Source organism: Hypomesus transpacificus, chromosome 18 (assembly GCF_021917145.1).
Source record: "Hypomesus transpacificus isolate Combined female chromosome 18, fHypTra1, whole genome shotgun sequence".
NCBI classification, from domain to species: domain Eukaryota; kingdom Metazoa; phylum Chordata; class Actinopteri; order Osmeriformes; family Osmeridae; genus Hypomesus; species Hypomesus transpacificus.
In genome coordinates this window covers 7,049,445-7,075,192 of record NC_061077.1, presented here as the reverse complement: position 1 = coordinate 7,075,192, position 25,748 = coordinate 7,049,445, and the positions used below count along the sequence as shown (strand labels likewise).

General features: G+C 49.7%; 1 protein-coding gene across 1 annotated transcript in view; it reads right to left on the bottom strand.

Annotated features, from left to right (window-relative positions):
• Positions 1 to 1,299: 1,299 nt before the first annotated feature.
• The window catches only part of LOC124480640 (calmodulin-binding transcription activator 1), a 104,482-nt gene continuing 80,033 nt past the window's right edge, over positions 1,300 to 25,748 (bottom strand). Inside the window, exon 4 of the mRNA XM_047040161.1 lies at positions 1,300 to 1,841. Within this exon, the coding sequence (XP_046896117.1) occupies positions 1,770 to 1,841 (72 nt within the window). The 3' untranslated portion in view covers positions 1,300 to 1,769. The remainder of the gene's footprint in view (positions 1,842 to 25,748) is intronic.

Genomic DNA, 25,748 nt, shown 5'->3' with positions numbered 1-25,748 from the left:
CACACACAGACATGAACATACACAAACACACATCCTTCCTGCCTCCCATAAAGGCAGCAGCAAAGAGGGCTCCTCTCATCCAAGTGCCGCTCTGCTCCTGTCCACTGCTCTGAGGGGCTGCCCAGCCCATCGCTCAGTGCCATGTCCACTGAGGCAGCAGCAAACACACATGGATCATGACAGCAGGTCGACCACTGGGCTCTAGGACCCTGGGGAGCTGGGACAGACTGACAGGTGACAGCCACTGATACTCCAGGATGTCCACTAGAGCCAACCACAGGCAGAGGAGGATCATGGGCAGGATGTGACCATGGCCACTTCAACGAGCTGGGTGATGAGCCTGGTCTTGCAGTATGAGTAAAGAAGACTCATTCAAGAGGCCTTCATAGCAGGGCTCTATCAGGTCCTGTGGGAGTGCTGCTGTTCTCCTGGAGCACCCTAATGCTGGGACTTCATTTCTCATTTTGAATTTCATTTATTCTTTAACCAGATAACAGGGCGTCAGTATCGCTTGTTCCTGGAGAGAGTAATGACACAGTGCCTAATGTCACATATGCAAGCCGTATCTTACGACATAGGGAGCTGGTTTGTTGAATTTCCTTTTTGGGGGTAAAGAGGGAGAGGGTTCTTCATGATAACAAAAAGAGGCAAAGGGCCATCTCTGGGCCACTTTCCACAATTACACTGAGAAACGGCTTATAATTGGCAATGTCTTTTTGTGGAGCCATTATTAAAGTCCCAGGCAGGAAGAGGAGAGGAGAGGAAAGAAGAGGAGAGGGATGGGCTCTGTGTCAGATTGCCCTAGGTACATTACACATGGATGAGTACCATTAACACAAAAGATGGTGCAAAAAGAGAGAGGAGGATACACAACACAGAGTGGATGTGTCTGTGTGCTAGAACGCGTGTGTGTGTGTGTGTATGTGCCTATGTGTGTGTATGTGTGTGTGTGTGTGTGCGTGTGCATGTGTATGTGTGTAAGCAGACTGTTTTCATTTCATTCTGTCCAGTTACAAAGTGTGAGATTGTGATGGCAAAATGGACATAGAGTCTGAGGCAGGCCAGAGAAGTCAATCCCAGAGCTGTCCAACACTGTGAGATTAGACAAAGCTAGTCAAACAAAGAGCTGACAGTGTCAGAGATGGGAAGGTAATCGAACTCACAGCCAGATACACAGTATGAGAGCTCAAAACTGTCAACCTGGAAATGCCATCAGAATACTGTTGACGTTCTATTTCACCAACCAGAGAGGAACACAAGTTGATTAGACATGTCTGTCTGTGTTCTTGTTTGACACAACCCAGGGCTATATAAGTGAATAACAAAACTCAAAGATTTGTGAGTTATTTCAGGCTATATCTTAATGACATTCCCATTCCTATGCCAGAGCAGCCCCTGGTCTCCAGTGGTTGTGAATGTGCAGACAGATACCAACACATTAGCATCTCATTCACACCGCCGAGGCCACAGCAGTGCATGTTGTGTTAATTGGCTCACTTAAAGCAATTATTAGTCAACACTCATATCCCCTTTGCCTGTCTGAAAGGTGAAGAAAGTTTCTCAAACTGCCATCAGCAGCTAGTAATATCAAACATCTCACCCTGATCAAGAGGGTTGTGTGAGACTGAGCTGTACTTTGGGGACTGCTGCAAACTGCCTGCCAAGATACCTCTTATTGAAAATGTCCAGGTTGGTGGAGGTTCTTTTTTCCCCGCACACTTCTCCATGAACTTCTCTTGTTTGGGCTTTTTCCACAGGAAGTGTCTCACTTACCTTGTTTTAGGGGATGTCGTTAGCCATTCCTCATGCTTTTCAAACGTTATCAAGTAGGCAGCAATCTCCTGTGAAACAAAGAGAGAGAGAGAGAGGGGCAGAGGAGAGGAGGGGAGATGAGAGAGGAAAGAGAGAGGCTTAGATATGTCATCTTTAATCACGGTGTGGTGCTGGTTCTAATACGCGGGTGAGACGGCTTCATTGATATTCAGACAGTCAAACAAGCGGCACAAACACAGAGGAGACGTGTGGAGGGTGTGTTGTGGGGGGGGGTATGGGGGGGGGGTGGGCAGAGCTAGGCTTGGAGGCAGGTGAAGAAGCAGCACTGAGACGGACTACCTCATGCAGCTGAGGTCAGACTATCTTCTGAGACCATCTTTGTTAAGCACGCTTTGATCAAGCTCTCCTCAGAACACTTCAAGGTGCTCTCAGGAAGACTGACACCTCAACGTTTTGGCTTGATCGGCTTTTAACATTTTCGCTCCGATCCTCCCCAAAGTCTCTTTGATCTGACCTTGACACACCTACACGGACCAAATCCCGTCTTTAAGCTGCAAATCGTAGCCACACCTCACTCACAGAGCAACTGACTCATCGTGCTCAGAACACCGGCAAACACAGAGAGGCCGTGTACAGCCATGTAAACAAACACTCGAGTTTCCAGCCCCTGAAGTAGATAGGGATAGCTTACTGCAGACACGGTTGTCATTGACCATGCTGCTTCCTGCGTCATTCTCCCACTGGGGTAAGGCAGGCTAGACCATACCCTCCTATTTTCCCACCAAACCAATGGACAGAAATAAAAGCACTTTGGATGCTGCCAGACAACCTAATGATTACCAGTGACAGGCAGCAATTCCTTCCTCAGCCGGAGCATTTGTCAGCTGCTGACAGTCACACAGAGCTAGACGGGGAGGCAGAGACAGACCTGGAGACGTCTGCCCCAATAATATCATCTTTTCAACATCTACAGACTTGCATTTATGTGTGCACATATTGGTATGTTAGTATTTCTAAATGCGTGTGTGTGTGTGAGTTTGTGTCAATAAATCGTATGTATGCCTGTAGTGCTGTAGGTCTACCCAAGTGTTGTTACTTTTCTTGTCCACATGGGGCAATAATGTCAGCAGCAATAATGTCAGCCTGGACTAAAATAGCAGCAATAAGAGGTACAATCAGACCCATAAATCTCCTCTCTCTCACTCCCTCTCTCTCTCTCTCTCTCTCTCTCTCTCTCTCTCTCTCTCTCTCTCTCTCTCTCTCTCTCTCTCTCTCTCTCTCTCTCTCTCTCTCTCTCTCTCTCTCTCTCTCTCTCTCACACACACACACACGCACACACACACACACAAACACACACACATGGCCACCACAGTAAATCTGTGGCTAGCAGCGGGCTCCCCTGGCTCTATGTCACCAGTGTGCCCTGGCACACACTGGCAGCCCAAGGGGCCTCCGGGGGCAGCGGGGCACAAGGGGCTCCCAGGCTGGCAGGGGTCCCGCTGGGGCGGGGGTAGCATGACTGGCACCCTCGCCTCCAGGTGCAGGACGGGAGATAATGCAGCGTTGATTAACTTCCTGTTCGTCTGCCATAACGACCGGAGGCGGCCACGGCGTGACAAGATGGAGTCTGAATGAAGTGGAGACTGGGGAGGCTGGGGAGGCTGGGGAGGCGGGAGGCTGGGGAGGCTGGGGAGGGGGGAGGCCGGGGAGGGGGGAGGCCGGGGAGGGGGGAGGCTGGGGAGGGGGGAGGCTGTCAGGAGGAGATGAGGGCTGCTCCTGTTCTCTGTTAGAACTTCAGGAGGCAGGCCTTTTTTGGCCCAGCAAATATCCACAATAAAATGAGGAATATCAACACCCACAGAACACAGCTTTGTTGAGTGAATGAGCCAAAACATTCTACTCCGGAGAACAACCAGTGAAGAAAAAAGCATATGGATCACACGGAAAACAGAGAAAGTGTTACAATCACTGTGCCAGCTAAGACGCTGGGGCCAAGTCAATTTTGTAGTTAAATATTCACATATGGCCCACAAAGATGTATGGCAGAAAAACAGGCTATACTGTACAAAAAGGAGAATGAAAAACATAAGCTTGCCGTATACCACCAACTTTTCAGCATGAAGCTGGAAGTAGGCCTAAATTACAATAAAGGTGCAGTGACTAGATTAATTCCCTTGCTCCAACAGCGGCGGAGGCAGCAAGCTCATTTTGGGAGGAATGAATGTACATGAGTAACCTCTCGCTATAACCTCTGTGCTTATTAGCACACAGCCCTCTCCATCACTCTCGTCTTAAAAGTCCACAGGCCAGCACTAGCACCAGCACCAACGCCCGATTGGTCCGGTTAATAAAAGACAAGTGGAGATTCTACCTCGCTCACGCTCCCTCTCTCTGCCCCCCCCCCCCCCCCCCCCCCCCCCCATCCCTCACCACCACCCCCCCCACCCCTCTCTGAACAGATGCCAGGGATCATTCCAACCCCCTGATCAACCATAAAGGTGCAATAATCTTACGGCGAGAAAACAAACAAAAACAGCCGCGCGGCCGTTAAACAGCTGCAGAGAGACAAAGTTTGTTTGGGCGCTGTAATGAGAGGCTAGTGTGCGTTCAGGTCGACTGAACACGGCTGTGGGCCGAGCGGAGCGGAGCGCCGAGCACAGTGCTGATCGCTGATGGTGCATCAAAGTCAAGCCAGCAGCTGTCAACAGGCCCGGGACTCTATCTGCTGACCTCACTGTCTCCAGCCCCAACTCCCCCACACGGGCAGCATCAGGAGGGGCTTCTGATGATGGTACAGTACATTACAGGGTGTCTCCACCTCAGTGCCTCAAGGCTGTCAGGAGGGTACACTTACCTGCCTCACGCCCCCTCCCCTCCAGAGCTGGGGCTTTAACCACCGGCAGAAAAAGACCTGCTTGACTCTATCCGACTGAGGGAAAGGTAAAGTGCCTTTGGAGCGCAAGGTAAACACCTCAAATCAATGTAAACTAGATGGGAAACAGCCTGAGTATGAGTACTAGCCACTCTAATTGACACGACGGATGCAAAGAGGCCCCTTCATTCTCCGGAGGCAGCAACCTGGAGTTGTTTGCTGGGTACCAGCAATCTCATTTGTCTCCTTTGTCTCCCCAAAGCCGTGACACCCGCCGTTAGTACAGCCGCCCGCTCTGCAACATGACACAGCCATCTAGGCGTGAGTGTGTGTGTGAGTGTGTGTGTGAGTGTGTGTGTGTGTCCTCCTCTCCAGTCTCCTGATAAGGCTGTGTTACAATCAGAGAATCTGATTACTGCTACCTGTCTCATCCTGGCATATCATTAACTTGCTCCTTATGAAGTGTCATTCCTACACTCATCAAGCGAGTCTCTCTCCCCTCGTCCTCCCACCGCCCGTCTCCCCCCCACCCCTCCCAGCAGTCACTGGTGTCTGGCTCTCCTAAACACTTAGGTGAGAGCCTCCGAAAAAAGAGAGAATTCATATTGAGATGACTGGCTTTTACTGTATCACTTCTCAGATGATATTTTCACTGTGGAAGTGCAACATTTTCTCCAGAGAGAATCAGCTTTTGAAATGTCTGCCTATTTGAAATGGGAGATGACACTAACATATTCACCCCATTCCATTCTTGGCACCAGGCAGACAGAGGCTGCCACAGACAGCACTCAGGAAATAAACATTGTTTGACCCCCCCCCCCCCCTTCCCCCCCAACACCTTCCCACCCCTCAAAGCCATCTTTGGTTGTCTCAGAATCAGGTGTAATGACTATTTAGGAGACGGGGATGTCTCTTTGTGGAGTTGATCTGACAGCAACTATTAGGCCTTCACACCTTGTGTTGCACTGTACTGTCTCCACACGAGCCCTTAACAGGCTGGCACCGCGGCCCGGGACCTGACCTGGAGCCAGGGCTGTTTGGTGCTGCTCCTCTCCCACTCCAGCTGCCTTGATTTATGAGAGAGAAGAGGCGCGCTGAGAGGATCAACGCTCCAGCGTGTGGGATGACAGTCCTGATCACTCCAAACAACTGTCGCCGTTCCATTAAAAGGAGAGATACGAGTCTTTTGGCATTATCTCAGGGCACATCAGACACCTGTCTCTAAACACCATCCATAATGCCCCCCCCCCCCCTCTAGATTTTTTCCTCATCCTCTCTCGCCCTCTCTCGCTCTCTCTTCCTCTCTCTCCCTCTCTCTCTCTCTCTCTCTCTCTCTCTCTCTCTCTCACTCTCTCTCTCTCTCTCTCTCCTGCTTGCTCCCAGTATTTGATCTGACAGAGACAGAGATGGACGGGGTGATGGTGCCCGGGGGAGGGATGTGTGAGGCACGCACGCCCCGCTCACTATTTCAATACAAAAGGGATTTGCCGTTGTGTGACTGTCTAATGGTAGTTTCAGAAGCTCAAACATCTGCTATGACACAGTTCTACTGACACTACAGACACTGGGGCTGCATACTGCTGCATCATCTATTCACAAAGGGATTCCACAATCAACAACTATGGATATTGTACCCAGTAACACTACAGTAGTATTCCCGTTAGTGTTGGGGCCGTATGGCACTAATGAAAAGCTATTAAACGCACAGCTATCAGAAAAACAACTTTAGTAAAGGTATTGATTGCAGTAAAAGCCCTGCCTAATGAAATGAATATGATGGAGCAAGGAGAAGAAAACCTGGGAGGGTTGTGAGCCAGGTTAGAGCAGGGCAGAGGACAAGCGCCTGCAGCCAGCCTTCTGGGGAGGAGGGGGGGGGGCTTCCTCAAAGTGCTGACCTTGGCCTGCACTTGAAAGCAGGAAGTGGAGAAGAATGGGAGAGAGGGGCTGGGGAGGAGGGATATGGAGAGAGGAGCCTCCATGAGCACCCAGCTCACCAGGATCCCAGCCTCACAGAGACAGGCCATCTGATATTTCCTCCAGGGCAGCCCAGGAACCTGACCTGCTCTGGGCCAGGAGCAAATGGATGGAAACAGGAAGGGGGGGCTAGCCTGCACATCGGCACCCTGGGACTCCACAAGACACCGTCAGATGGAATTAGACACAGTGACAGGGAGGAGGAAATGGAGCTAAAGAGGAGAAGAGAAAAGGTGGGAATAATCGAAAAAGAGTGAGAGAGATAAAGTATGACTGTGCCGAAGACAAATGCATTTGGAGCAGGACAACTGTGAAGGTCTTGTGATTAAAAACTGGGCTTCGGTTCAATCCTGCAAGTGCAGCCCCCTAAGTCAAGCGTTGTGCTTGGTTTTTGGTGTTTTCACTTCATGAATCCTTAATGTCCTCCCAATAATATATACAGTACGGCGCTATCCATATCATCTCACACGGCCATATTCCTCCTTAAAACACAGTGGGTAGACTGGATGGAGGATTGTAGGCGGCGCAACCTCCAGCTCAGACAGACGGAGAAAACGATACCACTATAGGGAGGGAAGAGGGACGGAGGGATGGGAAGAGGGATGGAGGGATGGAGGGAGAGGTGTAACAATAGTGTATGGAGCTGTTGACAGCTGTACTTGGCATCTGCTGGAGAGAAGCAGGACTGCCGTACGAGTCCCTGAGCAGGGTTAAAGATCGCCTCTCCAGCATGCCGTCGCTCATTAAGCTCTGCATGGGGCTTCCTCGGGATGCCAGCTCTGACGACGCTGTCAAGCATGGCCTGAGTTCTCACTCCTGGGTGAACTCTGCTTCCTGCTGCTACTCTGCTACACTACCAGTGATGCTCTCTGCCCACCCCACCCCACGTCCACTGGTTCTGAGGACTCGACCGCTGGAGCTGCTGCCCAGATAACACAGCGTGATGAGCGTCATGACAGGTGAGCTACACGAGGCAGCCGCAGGTGGAATAAGGTATGCACTTTCTCGCATCTCCCCTAGCTTCTGGACAGACGAGTTCAGCTTGTCTATAAAGGCCTTACTGTAAGTTTAAACACACACCTCAGGCTGTTTCACCTGCGTGGTCATCCAGAGCTCCTGAGGTCCAGTGCACCCCCCCCACTTGCTCCACCCCCCCCACCCCATTCAGCAGGATGGAGGGGAGGAGGGAGGGGGGGGGGGGGGGCAGAGGAGCAGCTTGGGCGCCCACAAGTCTACATTATACATAGAACAGGGATCAATTCTGCATTGATCCTGAATGGCTTAGATGTTTTCCAGTTGCTGGTCAATGCCTTTCTTCACATTCTGCTTCACATGCTGGTCCTCTGTAGGAGAGGCTGGGAAAGGAGCGTCTCTCCTGGGAAGACTGCTCTCCTCACCGCTGCATGCCTCCCTGCGCCCGCGATCAATGCTACCGAGGCCTGCTTTCAGTTTGTTTACCGTGGCAGGCCCCGCACTCTGGAGCAGGAGCAAGACAACATGGCGGCTGGAGAGAGAGGCCCTGCTGGTCCCTCGGGTAGGAGGAAAGGAGGAGAGGACAACAGGCGACTAGAGAGAGAGGGAGTTGGCACTCGGTGAGATTGTTTTGGCTTTGGTGCCATGAGGCCGGTGTGGGAGGGAAATGGAACTGTTGTTTGAGAGAATGTCATCATTTAGGCTTGTGAGAGCACTGTGGTCAGGCCCCGCCTCTCACCACAAAGAGGAACACCACTACTGAACACACGCCCCCCCCCACCCTCCCCCACTAAGTGTGTGTGTGACTGTGTGTCTCTGTGTGTGGGTGTTAGGTGTGTGTGTGTGCTGTCTGTGTATGTAACCATCAGACAGACAGTGAGGAGACCAGAGCTGAGGGCAGACAGATTGAGTGGAGGATGAGAGGAGGAGGAGAAAGAGACAGGGTGTGGGATGATCAAGCAGGCGATACACTGGCAGGAATGAGGAGAGGGGTTTATATGGGAATGGATCCTGCTGCCGTGTCTGTCTGTGTGTGTGTGTGTCTGTCGTTGTGTGAGAGATGTGAAAGAGACATAAAGTGAATGGAATGAAAGGCATCTGTCTCTGTCATCCGTAATTAGGCAGTGGTGTGACCCAGTGGTTGGAGCCATGGACTTCCGTAAGCTATCTGATGTACATCCCATATGGGACCTCCTACTGCTTTACCCTTGAGAGAGGTGTGTTCTGTAATGAGTCTATTACCCCACTCTCTCTCTGTCTCTGTCTCTCAAACACACACTCTCTTGCTGTCTCTCTCTCTATCTCTCTCTCTCTCTCTCTCTACTGGTATTTTTCTATCCATCTTCTGGTCTCCATGTCTTTCTATAGCCTCTTCCCTCTTTGTCACCCTCTCCATCACTAAGTTCTCATCCTCCCTCGCTCCATCTCCGACCGGTAGGAGGAACAGGGAAGTGTAGGGCGGGAGTCTGGTCCTGGCGAGGGCGAGTGGAGCTTCATTAGTCGTAAGCACGCTCCGCCGTGCACGGCTCCACGGGGCGCGGCCAGGTTCACTTCCTGCCCCCCCGCGGCGCTCTGACCTCTGGCGCTCACACTCCACGTCCTCTTCATCATGAGTGCGGCAGGATGTCCGTCCCCCCGCTGACAGACCAACCAAGGAGAACGAAGCGTGGACGCACGAGCCGCCATGACGCCGACCTTCCTCCGCCCCCCTGCAGCCAGACGCCAGGCTGTTCCAGGCTGTACTTTTCTCCTCGACACAACTCCCCTTCTCGACGGCCTCCGAGCCAAACTCCAGGAACCTCTGTCAAACTTTGTGGAGGAGAGGTGCATCTCAATCATCTGGCAGAGCTGCTGTAGACAGGGGCATGACTCACCAACAGTTTGACTTTCTGTCTTGAATTCCGAGGAGAGACTGAGCGCAGTTCAGAAGTGTGCTCTCCATTACTGACAATAAATACGGATGATGATTGAATGGGTTGTGATAACAAAGTACCAGAGGCGGATTGTTGAGGCTTTATGTTGGAGGTACATGTTTAAATGTCAGGTCCTTCAGAGAGTCAAAGACCATCAATGTCAGTCAAAACCGATAGGACAGTAGCCTCTATAAGGTCACCACTCTCCTTGCATCAATCAAGGGATGTCAGGCTTCATTTGAAGGCCTCTTCTTAGGAGGGAGCCAGGGGCAGAGGGTCCCCCATCTCCCAAAAGGACCACATCAGTGGGATGAGTCTCATATAACTCAAGACTATTTATTTTAGCCCCCCAGAATCAATTAGTGTCTGCATTATCCACTGAATTCCACTATTCAGCAGGCAAATGACTGGGGCACCCTTGCGTGAAACCAATTTCTAACTTTCAATCCGAGATTCACCCTAAAACGACCTACTGGGCTCTCTGTGAAATAACGCGTCCATTTGACCTTGTGTCACGCTTCTGCGCACACACGTGTGTGTAAAGGATGAGTATTGAGGCAGGATCTTACAGACATACAGCACAATGCCTGAGTTGGTGTGAGGTTAAAGAAAGTTCCTCTTGCTCAGATCAGCACATTTCTAATCCATCCATGAGGTGGGAGCTGGAGAGCTAACAGTGGAGAGTGGTCTGACAGGAGCGAGACAGGGAGCCAGACTCAGAGACAGGGGGAGATGTGTTATTCCACAGGAACTGACTGTGATACACAAAAAGTAAAAGATGTTCTCCGTATAAAAAAAAGAACGAAAAAAACTGAAACAGATCCTATTCAACAAGAGCCACGGAGAAAGAGAGAGAGAGAGAGAGAGAGAGAGAGAGAGAGAGAGAGAGAGAGAGAGAGAGCGGCTCAGTCTCAGGATGACTGGAGAACAGATAGAGGATATGAAGTGTGCACACCCACTACAGATAGTCGGCCGGGCAACTCCAGAGACGGAGAGAGAAGACATGAAAGAAAGACAAGTACACAACTCCACCAAAGGGATGGCTAACCCACAACTGCCCAGGCCAATTAGCCAACAGAAACGGTCTTTTTTCCAGCTGCTTGTCAACATAGGGGATCACCCTTTGTCTGTCAGCCTTACAGCTGCAGTTTATATCTGTATCTCTTCTACACACACACACACACACACACACACACACACACACACACACACACACACACACACACACACACACACACACACACACACACACACACACATGACGGTCTTTCTCTCAGCCATTACATTGACTTATTTGATTGTTGGTTGTGGAGGAGGGCGCTCTTTAATTGAAGTGTGTTTGGGCTATCTGGCCAGCATATTGGCTGGCCTGGCCAGCTATTGTTGGCCTATAAGAGGGCCTGTCATCCTCTCTTCTCCCTCTGTCTGTCACTCTCTGTCTCTCTCTCTCTCTCGTACTCACACACACTTTGCGTGCCTCTCTGTTGGCTCCCTGCCTCTTTGTGTTCATGTTACAATAGCGGGAATGTGGGTGTGTGAAGGTCACCGTGGTACAGACAGACAGACAGACATGGTGAAACCCTGCCTCAGCTCCCCTCGCCTCTCCATGTTTACCTTCTCAATGACACGGCCAGGACCACCCCAGCCTGCACTCACATCAATGACTAACCAACACATTAATCATCATCATCATCATCATCATCATCAAGGTCATCTCTATCAAAGGCATGTTACCACCTAATGAAAAGCCTCAGCGAGACTAGCTTTTCAGGAGGTTATGTGGAGCCACCTCGTTACCTGTCCCGCCCCCTGCTCCCTGTCTGACTGACTGTCTGTCTGCATGGTCCATCTGTAGTGTCTTATCAGTCTAACATCTCTTTCCCCTCTAAAACTTTGTACTATTGAGAGGAGCAGAGAGGGAGACAGAGAGAGAGAGTGTGAGAGAGAGAGAAAGAGAGAGAGAAAGAGAGAGAGAGAGCAACGGTGAGACAAGGAGACAGAGAGAAAGAAAGAGAGAACAAGAGAGAGAGAGAGAGAGACAGGGAGAGGGAGAGACACAGTGAATGAGAGAGATAAACAGAGCCAGAGAGGGAGAGCAGTGCTGTGCTGTGCTCTTTGTGAAGCCTCCTTTCCCCAGACGGCTGTGGATCGATCAGCCAGACGGACACTTCTTTGTGTGGCTGGTGTGGCTCTCTCCAGCTCTCCTCTGTTTATCTCCAGCACGTCGCTCGCTGGCTACATGCTCTTAATTAAACATGCTGCACGGCTATTAATTGTCAACCAGATTCAATTTGTTCCCCGGGCGCGCTGTGAATGGGGCTCTCCTCCCAGAACAAAGGGGTCCGAATAGCCATGTCAGGGTCGAACAAAGGGATGAGAGCGTGCGTCCTATCTCCACCGGGCGCCACCGAGACAGGGCCAGAGAGAGGTGTTATTCAGCGGTCCCAGTCAGGTGCTTGGGATGCTTTCAGAGCACATCAGTCTGGTGTTCACAGTGCCTTCTTCTGACCAGGAAAACCAAGATCCCCTCAGAGCGCTGTGTGGGTTTACACCGTGCTGCCACCATGGCCTCTCGTCCTCCAACAACCTTTTCTCAACACGTCTAAATCTGCCTGATAATTTCCCTTTAAGATGTTCTTTTTTTCTTTTTTTTGCATGGTAAAAACACTTTTGACAAATGGTGTAAATAAATAAATAACCCAATGACTGCTGAGATGAATTTGAGAGTGAGCAGCTGCCAAGGCCTAATATAATTCATGGCCATGCATCAACGTTACTGGAGAGCTCTCCAGCACTCAGGCAGAACCCACGACACTAGGTGCCAGCACATCCATCGTCCGGCATCCCTCCATCCATCCATCCCCCCATCCATCCTCCGTCCCCACCTCCAAGCCAGTCCAGCCATCACACCAATCAGGAGCTCAATCGCAGACCTTCAGACAGGTAGCCAGGTACTATTGTATTGCTACTTAACCCACTGTAATGTGTTCCCCTCTCTCATACACACGCTCACACAAACACATACAAACTTGGGTTTGCAACAAACACAGTCAATTGTGCCCCGTTCATAGAGAGCGTGGTTTTCCTGGGAAGGTGATACAAAGTGTAGGACTAGTCCTTTTCCCTTGCGTGTTTCTGTGGCTGCCTTTTCAGCAATCCCAATATTTCGCTGCTGGCAAACTCACTGTGCAGTTGGGGAATTACTTATTTAACAGATAAGGTTTCTTCTGTTGTCAGAAAAAAAAACTCTTGTCCATAACAGGACAAACTCAATGCACTGTGAAATCAGAGGTCACCAGCAAACAAATGGCACCAACAGAAGAGAGCAGGGGTGAACACTCACTTTTTCTACTTCCAGCATTAATTAGGAGTCTAAATTCAAGACGGCGTACCTAAAACAAGGAGAGTGTGATGTTGTCTGGGAAGCTTTTTAAGACAACAAACACACTTTCTTTCATCAAAGAATTCTTACCCTAACACTTGCAGACAGGACTTTCATTGTGTGTTAGATGGTAGCTTTAGAACACCATTGATCTTAAACTAGGGGTGTGTGTGTGTGTTTGTGTGTGTGTGCGCTGTCTGTGCCACTCCTCAGGGCCCTGTATCAAATGTGTTTCCTCAGGCAGGGTGCTAATCCACAGTGTTCACCGCTGCCTCTGTCTGCCCATGACCACAAGATAAGCCCCAACCCTGAGGAGAGGCGGGAGGGGACAGACTCTCTACAATGTGTGTGTGTGTGTGCTTCTCAGTCAGCCACAAAGCTGTGGAGACAGACAGGCTAAAATGCGCAGCCCGGATAATGCCGTCTGATCTGCGAGCGGAGACGAACATCTGCATTTTCCTTATCGCTGCGCAGGATGTGCTGTTGAAATGACACAGTGATCATTGGCTGGATTAGCTCTGCCTTCGCAGCATGGCCTGGTGGCTGTCTCAGTGAGTGTGGAGCAGGCTGAGGACAGGTCTCTCTGTTAGTGGGGAGTCAGGTGGCTGAGCGGTTAGGGAATCGGGCTAGTAATCCGAAGGTTGCCAGTTCGATTACCGGCCGTGCCCAATGACATTGTGTCCTTGGGCAAGGCACTTCACCCTACTTGCCTCGGGGGAATGTCCCTGTACTTACTGTGAGTCGCTCTGGATAAGAGCGTCTGCTAAATGACTAAATGTAAATGTAGTGTAGAGCAGGATGAGGACAGGTCATTGTGTGTGGGATATGGCCAGGGCTCTGTCCAGCACATCAGGGCTGCAGGGCTTTTAATTTCCCTCAGATGTGGGTTTCTCTCCTAGAAAATGTGCCACTTTCAAAGGATTTAATACTTTTGTAGTTTTTTACCTAATTCAGTGTTCATGGCATTCATGTTGAACTCAATATTATATTCAGGGAATACAGTCTGAAACTATGGTAAGAAAGCTCAAATTAATTTGACTGTATCAAATATAAATGCTTGAGTTTCTATAGATTAATTGCGCCTGACAGTAAGTACCAGACAGCCATCTAGCAAGAAATAAAAGTTTAGTTAATAAGACTTTATATGATGGGGTGATCATCATCACTACATAATATCCAACATTAATGCAGCATTCATAAACCTTTAATTCATATCACATTAACAATGAACTCCTCGCCTTTTATCATCATGAAATATGGCTTGGGAAGTCCACAGGCCTGGGCCTGGATGACTCGGTCAGATGTAAGGTCAGGTACATTTGGCCCTTTGATGGTCATTTATAGTGAGACCCACTCGATACATCAGCCTAAAGTGTGTGTGCATGTGTGCGTGTGTGCATGTGTGTGTGTGTGTGTGCGTGTGTGTGTGTGTGCCCCCCGTGTTCTCGCTCCTCAGCAGGGAGCAGAACCATTCAGACCACACACTGTCTCCACCCACCCATCCATCCCACCTCTTGTCTAATTAAACATCGTTAACATTCATCCCAAGGTCTTATGCAGATGAGCACAGAGGGAGTGTGGTGCACTGCGTATTAAGAAAAACAACCAGGGGGGTGATGGGAGAGAGGTGGGGGGCCGGGACGGGGGCAGGGAGGGGGGCAGGCAGGGGGGCAGGGAGGGGGGCAGGGAGGAGATACTTGAATTGAGACGTGCCAGGATGTCTCTGATTTGACCTCATTCATCAATTAATTAGGGCCATTAGTGGGAGGTGAGGTGGAACCAAAGATGGAGTCATTGCAGCGTGCTCCATCCCTGTTGGTCGACCCAGCATTCATGTGTGGATGTGTGTGTTTTTATGTTTGTGAGGGCCTAGGAGGGTGAGTGGGTGTTTGCATGTTTGTGTTTTAGTGTACGTGCGAGTGTGTGTGCATGTGTGCGTGTGTGTGCGTGTGTGTGTGTAGACCGACAGGCATCTACCCATCCAGCCAGACCTGCCAACACCGTCTCCTCCACAGAGCTCTGATCACAACTCAATGCTGTCATGTGTCTGCCACACTGTCACTCAGCCACCAGACACAGCCGACACCCCGTCACACGCTCTGCCCCACCCCAGCCCACTGCTCCTCTGGGTGGGGGAGATTGGAAGGACTCAAATGGCATCCGAGGAGTCTGGAGCAGAGAGGCAGCAGTGACCAGGCCAGTGTTGGCTCCAACCTGTATGAAGAGACACAGGCGAAAGCAGCTCGGCTATGGTTCTGAACAACACCACCCTGGAATACAAACCATGTGAAAGCAGACCTGCGTCTGAGAATTACCAAGCACTGATGCATGACCAAAAGTGTGACGTGGCATTTCTCTGAAGCCCATTTGTCATCGATTGCGAGGTGACAAGCATAAGTTCCAGCTATTCAGGGTCTGAACAAAGCCATGAAAGCAGGTATTAACTCTGCATGCTGAACACCGAAAGCTACAGAGACAGTATCTCCAGGTGTTTGTATGCGTGTTGTATATGCGTCTTTGTGCGTGTGTGTGGGTGTGTGTCAATAAGTGTGTGGTGTTTGCCTCTGCCAAAGAGAGGGTGGGCCCAGACATGGCTGGTCTAGTATTCAATAGAGGAGAGTACTGTGTGTGCGCGAGGCTGTAATGGTCTGAGGGGGAGCCTGGCAGGGCAGTGAGGCGGGCGTGGCCGTCAGACGCTGAGTTATGGGCGCCGTGCGCCGCCTCATATTTCTGGGTCTGGGCTGACGGCTGGCCATGCACGGCAGCACAGCACCGAGCTCCCCGAGATCCTGTTTGTAACTGTCGGCGGAACAAGAGCCCAGGGGAGGAACGCGCTTAAACTCACTCACCTTCACCGCCGGCCCCAGATCCATCTCTGTGCGCGGCACGAGTCCTACATGCACGCATGCACACACGCTACTAATAAAACAGGGCCAAAACACCACATGTGGGCCTATGCAAAGATACACACAAAGCACAAGCGGCTGTGAGACCCGCCTGAGAATACTAAAAGCCTTTGCGCGCCGCACTCGGGTTGAATCCATACTCCAATAACCGTCACTTCATTCACCTTCAAGGACCAATAGCTTCACCTCTCTTCTTGTCCTTTGCGTGTGCCTTTTCGAAAAACATTTCCCATTGACTGCCTGTGTCAGCACCACGGCGACTTCACCCGCAGGTAGGGGACGCTGTGGCGACGGTTGCGGCGGCGACGGCGTCGGCGGCGGCGACGGGGTGCACACCGGCTCAGGAAATGATGATGAAGTGCAGCATTAGCGCAGTGATTAACTCCTTCTCCCGCTCTTCCTCCTCTCGTTCAGTCCCATTTCCTCCTGCAGCGTGGCGGGGGGCTCTGATCAGTGTGTGTGAGATTCCCTCGACACACCGTCCATCTGTGTGTGTGTGTGCCAGCCAGCCAGCGTGTCTCAGGAACACACCACAGAGATCCCTTGTTAGAGCCCTCCTCTCCTCCTCAACATGTCCCAACAGCCCTCAGTCTTTAATGAGATAATGCACCATTTGGCAATGACATGTTATCTCTCTACTAACCGTATGCAAACATAAAGTGGATGTGTGTCATATATAAATACATAACAATACATTTGACATAAGACAACAGACCGGAGTACTTTCCTACCAACTCTCAAGGTCTGGTTCAAAGTCTCCTGAGCTGAATTGTGGTTGGTCACATTGCTCTCTTATGTTAAATAGCCCAGTTGCAAGGTAAATATACTGTGCTCTGTTTTTCTATGTGTTTTTCTATGTCTCTCCATGCCAGGGTGTAGGAACGCTCCTCTGGACCAGCTCTGCAACAACAACAACATGAGAGGCAGGAAATTGGCCTTCTTCAAAGACAAGGTTAGCATCTCCGCTAGTCAGCGTGGAGCAAGGGCTTCAGCAGCCCACCCTGGCCAGACAGTGAGCTGGGGATGGAGGACCAGATGGAGAGCAGCCTTGCACCCGCTCAGGCAGCAATCAGAGACCCAGGTGGTGGAGGTACTCCATTCAGCGCTCAGCAGGCTGGTAACAGCCTGACCACTTCACTGGAGAACCTCTTGTGTGATGGCCAGTCCGTCAGTTATCTCATCACAGCACTGGCAACTCTGCAGAGAAGCTTCTCTCAGACAGCAGCCACTGAGAGAACTGTGAAACCAGGCTGGCTAACAATACCTCGCTCATTTCTATTCTGACAATGATGCCATTCTGTACAGTGCTTGACATGTAAGCAAACAATCCAATGCGATGCTGGAATTTGTTGAAGCAAGTAACACTATCGTCCTATTGAAGTTGTGAAATGACTCCAGGAGATGTACACTGCCGAGTCCTCTGAGGGCTGGCTGCTGGAAGCGTCTGCTCTCCAGGCGAGCAGGGCTCAGAGGTTGGGGTACAACACTCATGACTGGGCCGTGTGCTGCAGTCCCTGCAGGGCCAGGCGCCGAGCCTTCTGGGAAAGAGGAGGTTGTGCAGAACACGTCTGTCAGACGGCTTCTCTTTGATGTGCAGAAAGGGAGGAATGCTCCATGGACCTTTCGTCACCAGGCCGTCTAGTTAGCATGCTGTAGCATCCAGACACAACAGCACCAAAATAAACCTCCCACTCCTACTGTTGAATTCAAGAATCAAATCATTATGGGATTGCCTCCTTCTGGAAAGTGTCAAGCTCGAGGGTACCAGGCACTGTTTTACAGAAATACACAATCCTCAATAACAACTAGTGGATGGTTCTCATGTTTGGTTGGTCTTTCCGCCAGTGTCATCCAGCATAATGGAGAGTGTATGTTCCTCAGGTAAAGGTGAGAGTCTCAGTGGGATATATGTCTCCTTCTGTTTCCATCCCTCTCCAGTGCCCTTATAAACCCGGAACAATTACACGCTTTCTGCTTTTTTGCAACGGCAGAAATTACAACTGTCTCCACTTCTCTCTCAGCGCAGCATCTCTCATCTATTATTCAGGTTTTAATTTGGCTGTTTGAGTTTAGTTCCCCTCGTTTGGAGATGAGGAAGCCCCTTCTAAACAGACACCTTATCCATTACACGACATCTCGCACCAAGAAGACAGCCTTTTGGAATTGACCATTAGAGGTGTTATGGATATGACGCCCTTCTCCTTATCATTATCACTCGAATTCATTTGTAATTGTAGAGATGCCTTTTGAGTTATACCAAACAGAAAGTGCGTTCCTTCAGGCTAGTCCTCACCACTGGTTGTTCTGTAAGCTTGTGCCATTTTCTACAGAGAAATCGTTAGCGCTTGACCAAGTTAACAAGTCTCCATTCTGGTAATTGGATCAACAGCCTTTGTGTTTATGACAAAAGTTTCCAAATTACAGTCAGCATTTGTCCTGAGAGCGAGTGCACCTCTGGCCAGCGACACGGAGAAGAGGGTGCTGTCTTTGAATGATCTTCACAGTCCTATAATGATATGCAATTGTGGTCAAGTGAAAAGAAAGTCATGGCTCTTCACTTGGGATCTATGGCTCATTGTATCTCGCGTGTCACGCGAGCCAAGGATCAATACTACTCAATAGTCTATTAATAGGCAAGTGGCTGCTCTGTTCAGGCTGAAACACAGGCCTGTCGACAGGACTGGCCATGAAAAGCAGAGAGGACCATAGAAACCGATCCCCTCTTTTCTGTTAACAGTGAAAGCCTTTTAATCATCTCAGTTTTCCATTGACGTGCTCCTCCATGTTTTTGCACGGAGGCCATAGTTAACCGATCTCTTCGCCCTGAGGTTCAGAAAAGATTACCCAAGACCAGCGTGTTTCGGGAGATGAAGATTGGGTTGTGTTTCCCGTGCTCACCTTTACTGTCCTGTTAATGCACACAGCATCCCTCTTGCAATAACATCCCAATTACAAAGTCTAATGTTGTGTCCTCACATAGCTCATTAATACTACTTTGGGGTCTAATGAGTGAGAGCATCAATTGACCCAGTGGGCTGAGATCTGCAGTTAGCAGACAGTCTAACAAATCAGCTGCTGCACTGGGTCCCCAGAAGCAAACCTCAGTATTATAACATTATGTATCATAATATTACATAATCATCCGTTTTTAATGTCCTCCTTTCTGTCAGGTCTGGCTAACTGGCTAACGACCAAACCTCTAGGCCTCTTTGTGATCATTTACAGTGAGTTACCTCATCGGTATCACCCGGCTCTAGAACCGTTCTCGATGAATGACAAATGTGTTTAGGCTGTAAACTAGCAGGAAAGAGCTGTCGTGAGCTGGGATGTTGGAGGTGTTCAGCTATTCATAGTCAAAACATTTTTTACTATCATGCCAAATAATATCATGGCCAAATTTCCCTGCCTGGTGATTAATAAAGTGTAATCTTATCTTATGCAACTACTGCAGGTTCCGTAGAGTCTGATGCATCTGCCTGTGTTGGGTGAAGGCAGGGAGGGAGGGGAGGCAGGAGGGGAGGAAGGAAGGGAGGCAGGAGAGGAGGAAGGAGGGGAGGAGGCCGAGTTTGGAGAGAACAGACATCAGTGAGTTGTCAGGCTACTCTGATCTCCCTCTCTCTTTCTCCTCCTCCTCCAGCTATCCCTTCTCCGGTCTCTCTATCGCCTTGGGCTCAGCCAGCGGGGGGTGCAACTAGGAGGGGGAGGCGGTCAGCGTCACATGAGCAGCCCTCAGTGGTTTGGCAACGCCCCCCTTCGGCAGGATGGGGGCCGTCACATTCGTCTCTGTCAGGGCGCGGCGTGCCACCCATTCATCAGGCCTGCCAGCGATGGCATCCCTTCCCTCTGTGTGCCCGGAGACTGCATGGGCACGTCCGGGCCTGACTGCATCCCAGACCCAGAGAGAGAGAGAGAGAGAGAGAGAGAGAGAGAGAGAGAAAGAGAGAAAGAGAGAGAGAGAGAGAGAGAGAGAGAGAGAGAAAGAGAGGGAGAGAGAGAGAGAGAGAGAGAGAGAGAGAGAGAGAGAGAGAGAGAGAGAGAGAGCACAGACACTCTGATGGATTTATTTATTAGGCCTTTCATTGCCCAGGAGGCCGATGGTGAATCTCAATGCACTGACTGCCACAGCTATGTACAGAGGTTCTGCTGTCCTTTCTCTGAGCCAGAGTCCGACTGGAGCATGAAGCTGGTTCACATATTGGAACAGCACTGGGGGATCTTTTATCAAACTTTATATGTTAGGAAAATTACATTTTTGGAATAATCACTTGTTCTCAACATGCACACCTTTTAGTATAAAAGGCCACTCCTCCAGGTTTCTGTACATTGGCAGTACAATAGCCCTGCATGTAGAGAATGTGATGCTATCTTCACCACTCTGCCCGGATCGGAACAGATTTCTTTTCAATCTTGATCTGACTATGCAATCGAAAGCTCCCTGTGTTTTACTATATGGCCCAGTCGGCACTATTCAAATGGCTTTTTATGCTCCTCATTTTAAAGGAAGCCCCAGCATATGCTCATTTGTGCGTGACAGTCTGCAGATTCAAAAGCAATCTGGAAGAAACCAAGCAGCCAGTAGATGTGTGAAGCTAGTGTTCAATACCGTCTGCAAAACTTAGTATTATTGATCGTCCAGGATGGTAAATTCAATATAGTCTAAAGAAGTTAGAATTGTGGATCTACAAGCCAAGCAATTCAATAGTGTTGAGCTCATGCAGTAGTGAGGACCTGGGTACTGTCTGATTCAATCGCAGCAGCAGTGGAGAAGGCTACCAGGGATGGAGCAGCCAACAAATGCAATACGCTGCTACAGCCTCAGAGAGGATCTTTGGAGTCAACAAATTTAATAGAGCCACTTTATCCCCTCATATGTTCTGGCAACTAGATTTAGAGGGTGGTGGTTCCCTCCTAGCACCCAGGGGCTTGGGAGTTTATCCTAAATAAACCACTGTCTTTATTGCATCTTCTTCAGATGCCAAGCCAAGCCCTGGTTTAATTATGACAAATCCACACCATGTGCTTTTCATGTCTGGCAGTAATGAGGGATGCTTAACAGAAAATTGTGCAAAGCACCCTCTGTCGACAGCGGCAGCAGAAGAGAGGGAACTCTTGCTTCTCGGGAAGCATTCAGTTGCGGGCTTGTTGTCAATAAATGTGTTGGTCTATGCTTGTTTTCAAAGGCAATGTGTGGCAGAGAGGGTTCCAGTAGTGGAGGATCAGTGATGGGGTTTCCACCTGATGAGGGAAGGGGTGCCCCTCTGATGCCCACAATGAGCCTCCATCATCCAGCCCTGGTGCTTCGACACAGGCGCAGTGGGGATAATGCCCTGGTGCTTCGACACAGGCGCAGGGGGGATAATGCCCTGGTGCTTCGACACAGGCGCAGGGGGGATAATGCCCTGGTGCTTCGACACAGGCGCAGGGGGGATAATGCCCTGGTGCTTCGACACAGGCGCAGGTGGGATAATGCCCTGGTGCTTCGACACAGGCACAGGGGGGATAATGCCCTGGTGCTTCGACACAGGCGCAGGGGGGATAATGCCCTGGTGCTTCGACACAGGCGCAGTGGGGATAATGCCCTGGTGCTTCGACACAGGCGCAGGGGGGATAATGCCCTGGTGCTTCGACACAGGCGCAGTGGGGATAATGCCCTGGTGCTTCGACACAGGCGCAGGGGGGATAATGCCCTGGTGCTTCGACACAGGCGCAGGGGGGATAATGCCCTGGTGCTTCGACACAGGCGCAGGGGGGATAATGCCCTGGTGCTTCGACACAGGCGCAGGGGGGATAATGCCCTGGTGCTTCGACACAGGCGCAGGGGGGATAATGCCCTGGTTCTTCGACACAGGCGCAGTGGGGATAATGCCCTGGTGCTTCGACACAGGCGCAGGGGGGATAATGCCCTGGTGCTTCGACACAGGCGCAGGGGGGATAATGCCCTGTCATTTCATTCTGGACGTTACAATCAAGGCCAAATTAAGTGTGGCATAAATTAGCTGAAGATAACACAAACTAGCGCTCCGGGGGCGGAGCAGGGATATGATACACACCACTCAAGAGGATATGATACAGTTCTTTTCAATTAAGAGTTTGAGCGACGTCAAAGCTTGGCTTTAATAATGCTCATAATAAAGGAACTAATTTGAATATCTGCTCCATTCTCCGAAGACATTAGGATGAAGAATCACACGATAAAAATAAAAGGAGGAGGAGAGGTGCTAGATAAGCATTTCTAATTGCCTTTGTGTTTGTTTCCTAATTTGTGACCAGTGACACTGAAATTGCCCAGTTAAAAAACTAAAAGGGAACTTGGAAAGGCATTAAAGAGAGTAGTGGGAGGAGGCAGAGACGTGCAGGGAATCCTCAAATAAAACCTGAGCTGAAGAGAACCTCTGAATAAAACAGACTCTGGTTGGAATCCAAACACTAACTGCACTGTCAAGCAGCTAATAAAAATAGGCTGATGGCAGATCAAGACCCAGTGATTCAAATACATTCAAAGCTCGTCTTAACCAAGCTCAAAAAATCCTGCCTACACTGGCTCATTCTCAGGCTATTTCTGTACCCCTTGCCTCTTTTCTCATTCTGTCTCCCTCTCCCTCCAATTCTTTTCTCTCACTCCTCCCTCTTCCCCTACCTCTCCTCCCCCTCGCTCTCTCTTTTGCTCCCAATCTCCCCTCACAGAGGATCATGGCTACATCTATTTGGGACTGCCGCTGGGAGCAATTGAGCAGAAATGGGTTTGTGCACATCTTGAATACGGGGACCATCATAAAAACACAAAGGTTCTGCACAAAGAGACTGGTTAAATAGCCATGTGTCCAGCTTGTCCTGTCCTGCAGGAGTTCCCAGCACCAGGGATGGTGTTGACTCGAGCAACAGCAGACAGGCAAAACCGCTGCTCCTTAGCTTCAAGGAATCCGAGGATGGACCTCCATTTCATGTAGATATTTATGTGGACGAAGGTTTGAAATAAGCAGTTTTGAGCCTAGTCTCAAAGTAAAGGTGTTGTTGCAAAGGACCTCTGCTACAGATGGAATTTGCTTAGCTACAAAATGCTGTATCAAAATGGTGGAGTGACCTGCAGGCAACATGAGCACATGGGATCCCAATCACAGCAGAACTAATGACAGTGGAGCTCTGATGTAAGAGGAGAGCCACCCAGTCCTCTCGTCCACTTAGGTTGAAGGTCTGGCACCATGTGACAGCTCCGTCTCATGTGTTTGTCAGAGGGAGATAATATGAGTTCAGTTAAAGCCCTCTGAACCTCAAAGAGCACGTTCATCTCCATGACTTTGAATTCATTACCCATCAAAGATAAGTCTCCTTTTCAAGCACAGAGCTCTATTTGTCAGTGTCACAAAAGAGAGGGGCAACTTATTCATGCCAAACATGCCTCCAGTTTCAACTTTTGGTTGCCCCTTTGAGCACTATTTTTTAATTAAAAGAGGTTCCCTTTCTTCTCTTTTGGAGCAGGAGTGTGTCTCTGATACCACTTCCCCTGCGTGGAAACCGGAGAGGAGTCAGTCATGATAACGTATCTTTCAATTACAGTTTTATTGTGACTACCATCCGGTTGCCATTCAACCGCGCGCCCGCTCAAACCGACGCGTACCTGCAAATGGAAAAGTGACACATGGGGCTGCATAGAAACAGCTCTGATTTCACCCATCATGCCTTGGCAGGAGCAGGGGGGCAGTGGCTATTATCAGGGAGCTGGGGGAAGACAGTGGAGGGCTGGGGGTGGTGAGGGGCCGGGGGTAGAGTGTTGATGAGTGAAACAGGGTGCAAGGCAAGAGGACAGAGCAGACCCCAACTCCCCCATCCCATGGCTCGGCTGCCACCCGCCCCCTCACATTGACAGGCGGGCAGATTGAGGGCTAAGATTAGCAGCCACTTTCTCACAGAAGGCCAGGGAGATACAGTATGGAGAATGAATGGCCATGTCATGTTGTCAATGTTGTAACCTTGGCAACAGACAGAGTACTATTTGAGTCCCCTGCTGGCCACCCGGGTAGCAAGGCTGGTGCGGAGGTCTGTCTGTCCTGTCCACTTCCTAAAGCCCCTATCGTCAACACACACCAGCCAGACGCACAAGCAGGTACCACCACGCACTGGCTGCAATTATCAAGCCCCACGGTCGATTATTCAATAGGATCTTCATTTTGAGGCATGTCAATAGCCAGAGAGATGAGAGCAAAATGACAGTTAATGGGTCGTCTGCCTCTGAAGTAGACGACTCAAAACAAAATCCATTCATGAACTCTCCATTCATGTAATGAAAATCTAAGTTTAAATCAATATGCCGTCACTCTGCTGCTCAGTGCAAGATACAGAAGTACCTTTAAGAGACCCAGTAGTACAGTTCAGTACATCTCATCTGTACAGCTCAAAAGAATGACAATGACTTCACAGAAAAACACAAACAATTCAAACAAAGCGACGCATGAGACAGGTAGTGAAGCAATGCTCAGATGATTCCTGTCGCTCTGCTTTGGTGACATGATCAAAGCCGTCAGGCCTCTTGTTTGCTTGCTGTCGTGAGACAGGGACAGAACGCTCTTTAGATGCTGTTTCCTGTTCCTCTATGGGAACACAAAAGCAACACAAGGTTCAACATATGCTAGGACGACCTGCTGGGCCTGTCAGGGCTTTGATTGCAGACTGACCTACTCTCATTTTTGCGAGGGGGTGGGGTGGGGGGGTAGCAACCTTCCTTGCACCTATATATGGATGTACTGTACACCCTCATTACCATATTCATCATTCACACTAGCTCAGCCCACATTCACAGGCCCACTGATAGACTCAAGCCTCGTGTTCCAGTTCACCCCTGCCCCTAATATCCACTCCGCCCCTTCATGTACACAAATTGTTCAGGTTAGGTGATGTGGGCTCAGCTCTTCAAGGGCAAACATGGATAATCTGTTCATATTCTGTGGAGTCATTCTTAATTAGCCATTTTTCCTGTGATTATTTTGCCGGAAGAGAAGAGTCAAAGCGCTGTATTAAAATCTAATCTTCAAGTACCAACCTGGCTTCCACTGATGAACCACATGCTATTCATCACTGACATTACCTCACTGGGCTGCACTTTTATACTCCTCCTCTGCTGCTTGCCAGCTCTCCTCTATCTCCCTCCTCCTCTCTCCATTACTCCCCTTTCTTATTCTCTACATCAATCCCACCCCTCCCACTTTCACTCATTTTTTGATTAATTCTTCCCTCCATTCCTCAGTGTATTCCTCCCTCAGTAGACTGTGGGGCTCCCTCTCCCCTGCTTCACTCCTTCCTACTGGATGTCCTCCTCTACAACTAGAGTTCGGTCTCGTGTCTTTACCCTTAAAGCTGCAATAGGTGACAAAACAAATTCAAATGTGAGAAACAGCACGGCCAATTCTTGTCTGAACTTTAGAGCTTTCCTCCAGCTTGAGTTTGATTGACAGTGGTTTCACATAATAAGCCAAGGAGGAAGAACCGTCTCACCGAATGCAATTGGCTGGAACAGGATGGCTGGAACATAATTGGCTGGAAAGTAGCGGGCCGTTTCAAAATTCTGAATTGACATTCCACTGGCAATGACCTATTTGTATTACTAAACAACTCTCAGAGGGCCTCATTAGCTTACACAACTTGTTTATAGAGGCCCAACAATGTGTTTTACTGAAAGAATCTTACAAATTGCACCTTTAACCCTTTCCCATAGGGATTCCTCTCGTATCATTTGGATTATATAGCACTGTAATTATAGCAGCAGCTCCATACTGATAGAACCATGCATTTCTGATCATTGATCTTCTGCTGTACTTTCTATATGCATAATTTTACATCGCTCTAGATAAAAGCATCTGCTAAATGAATAAAATGTAATAATGACTAATTCCTAGGGTAGGGGATCCAATGGTGATAGTGCCATTGTGTCCTATTGAGCAGGTACGTGTTCACAGAAAAGGTGG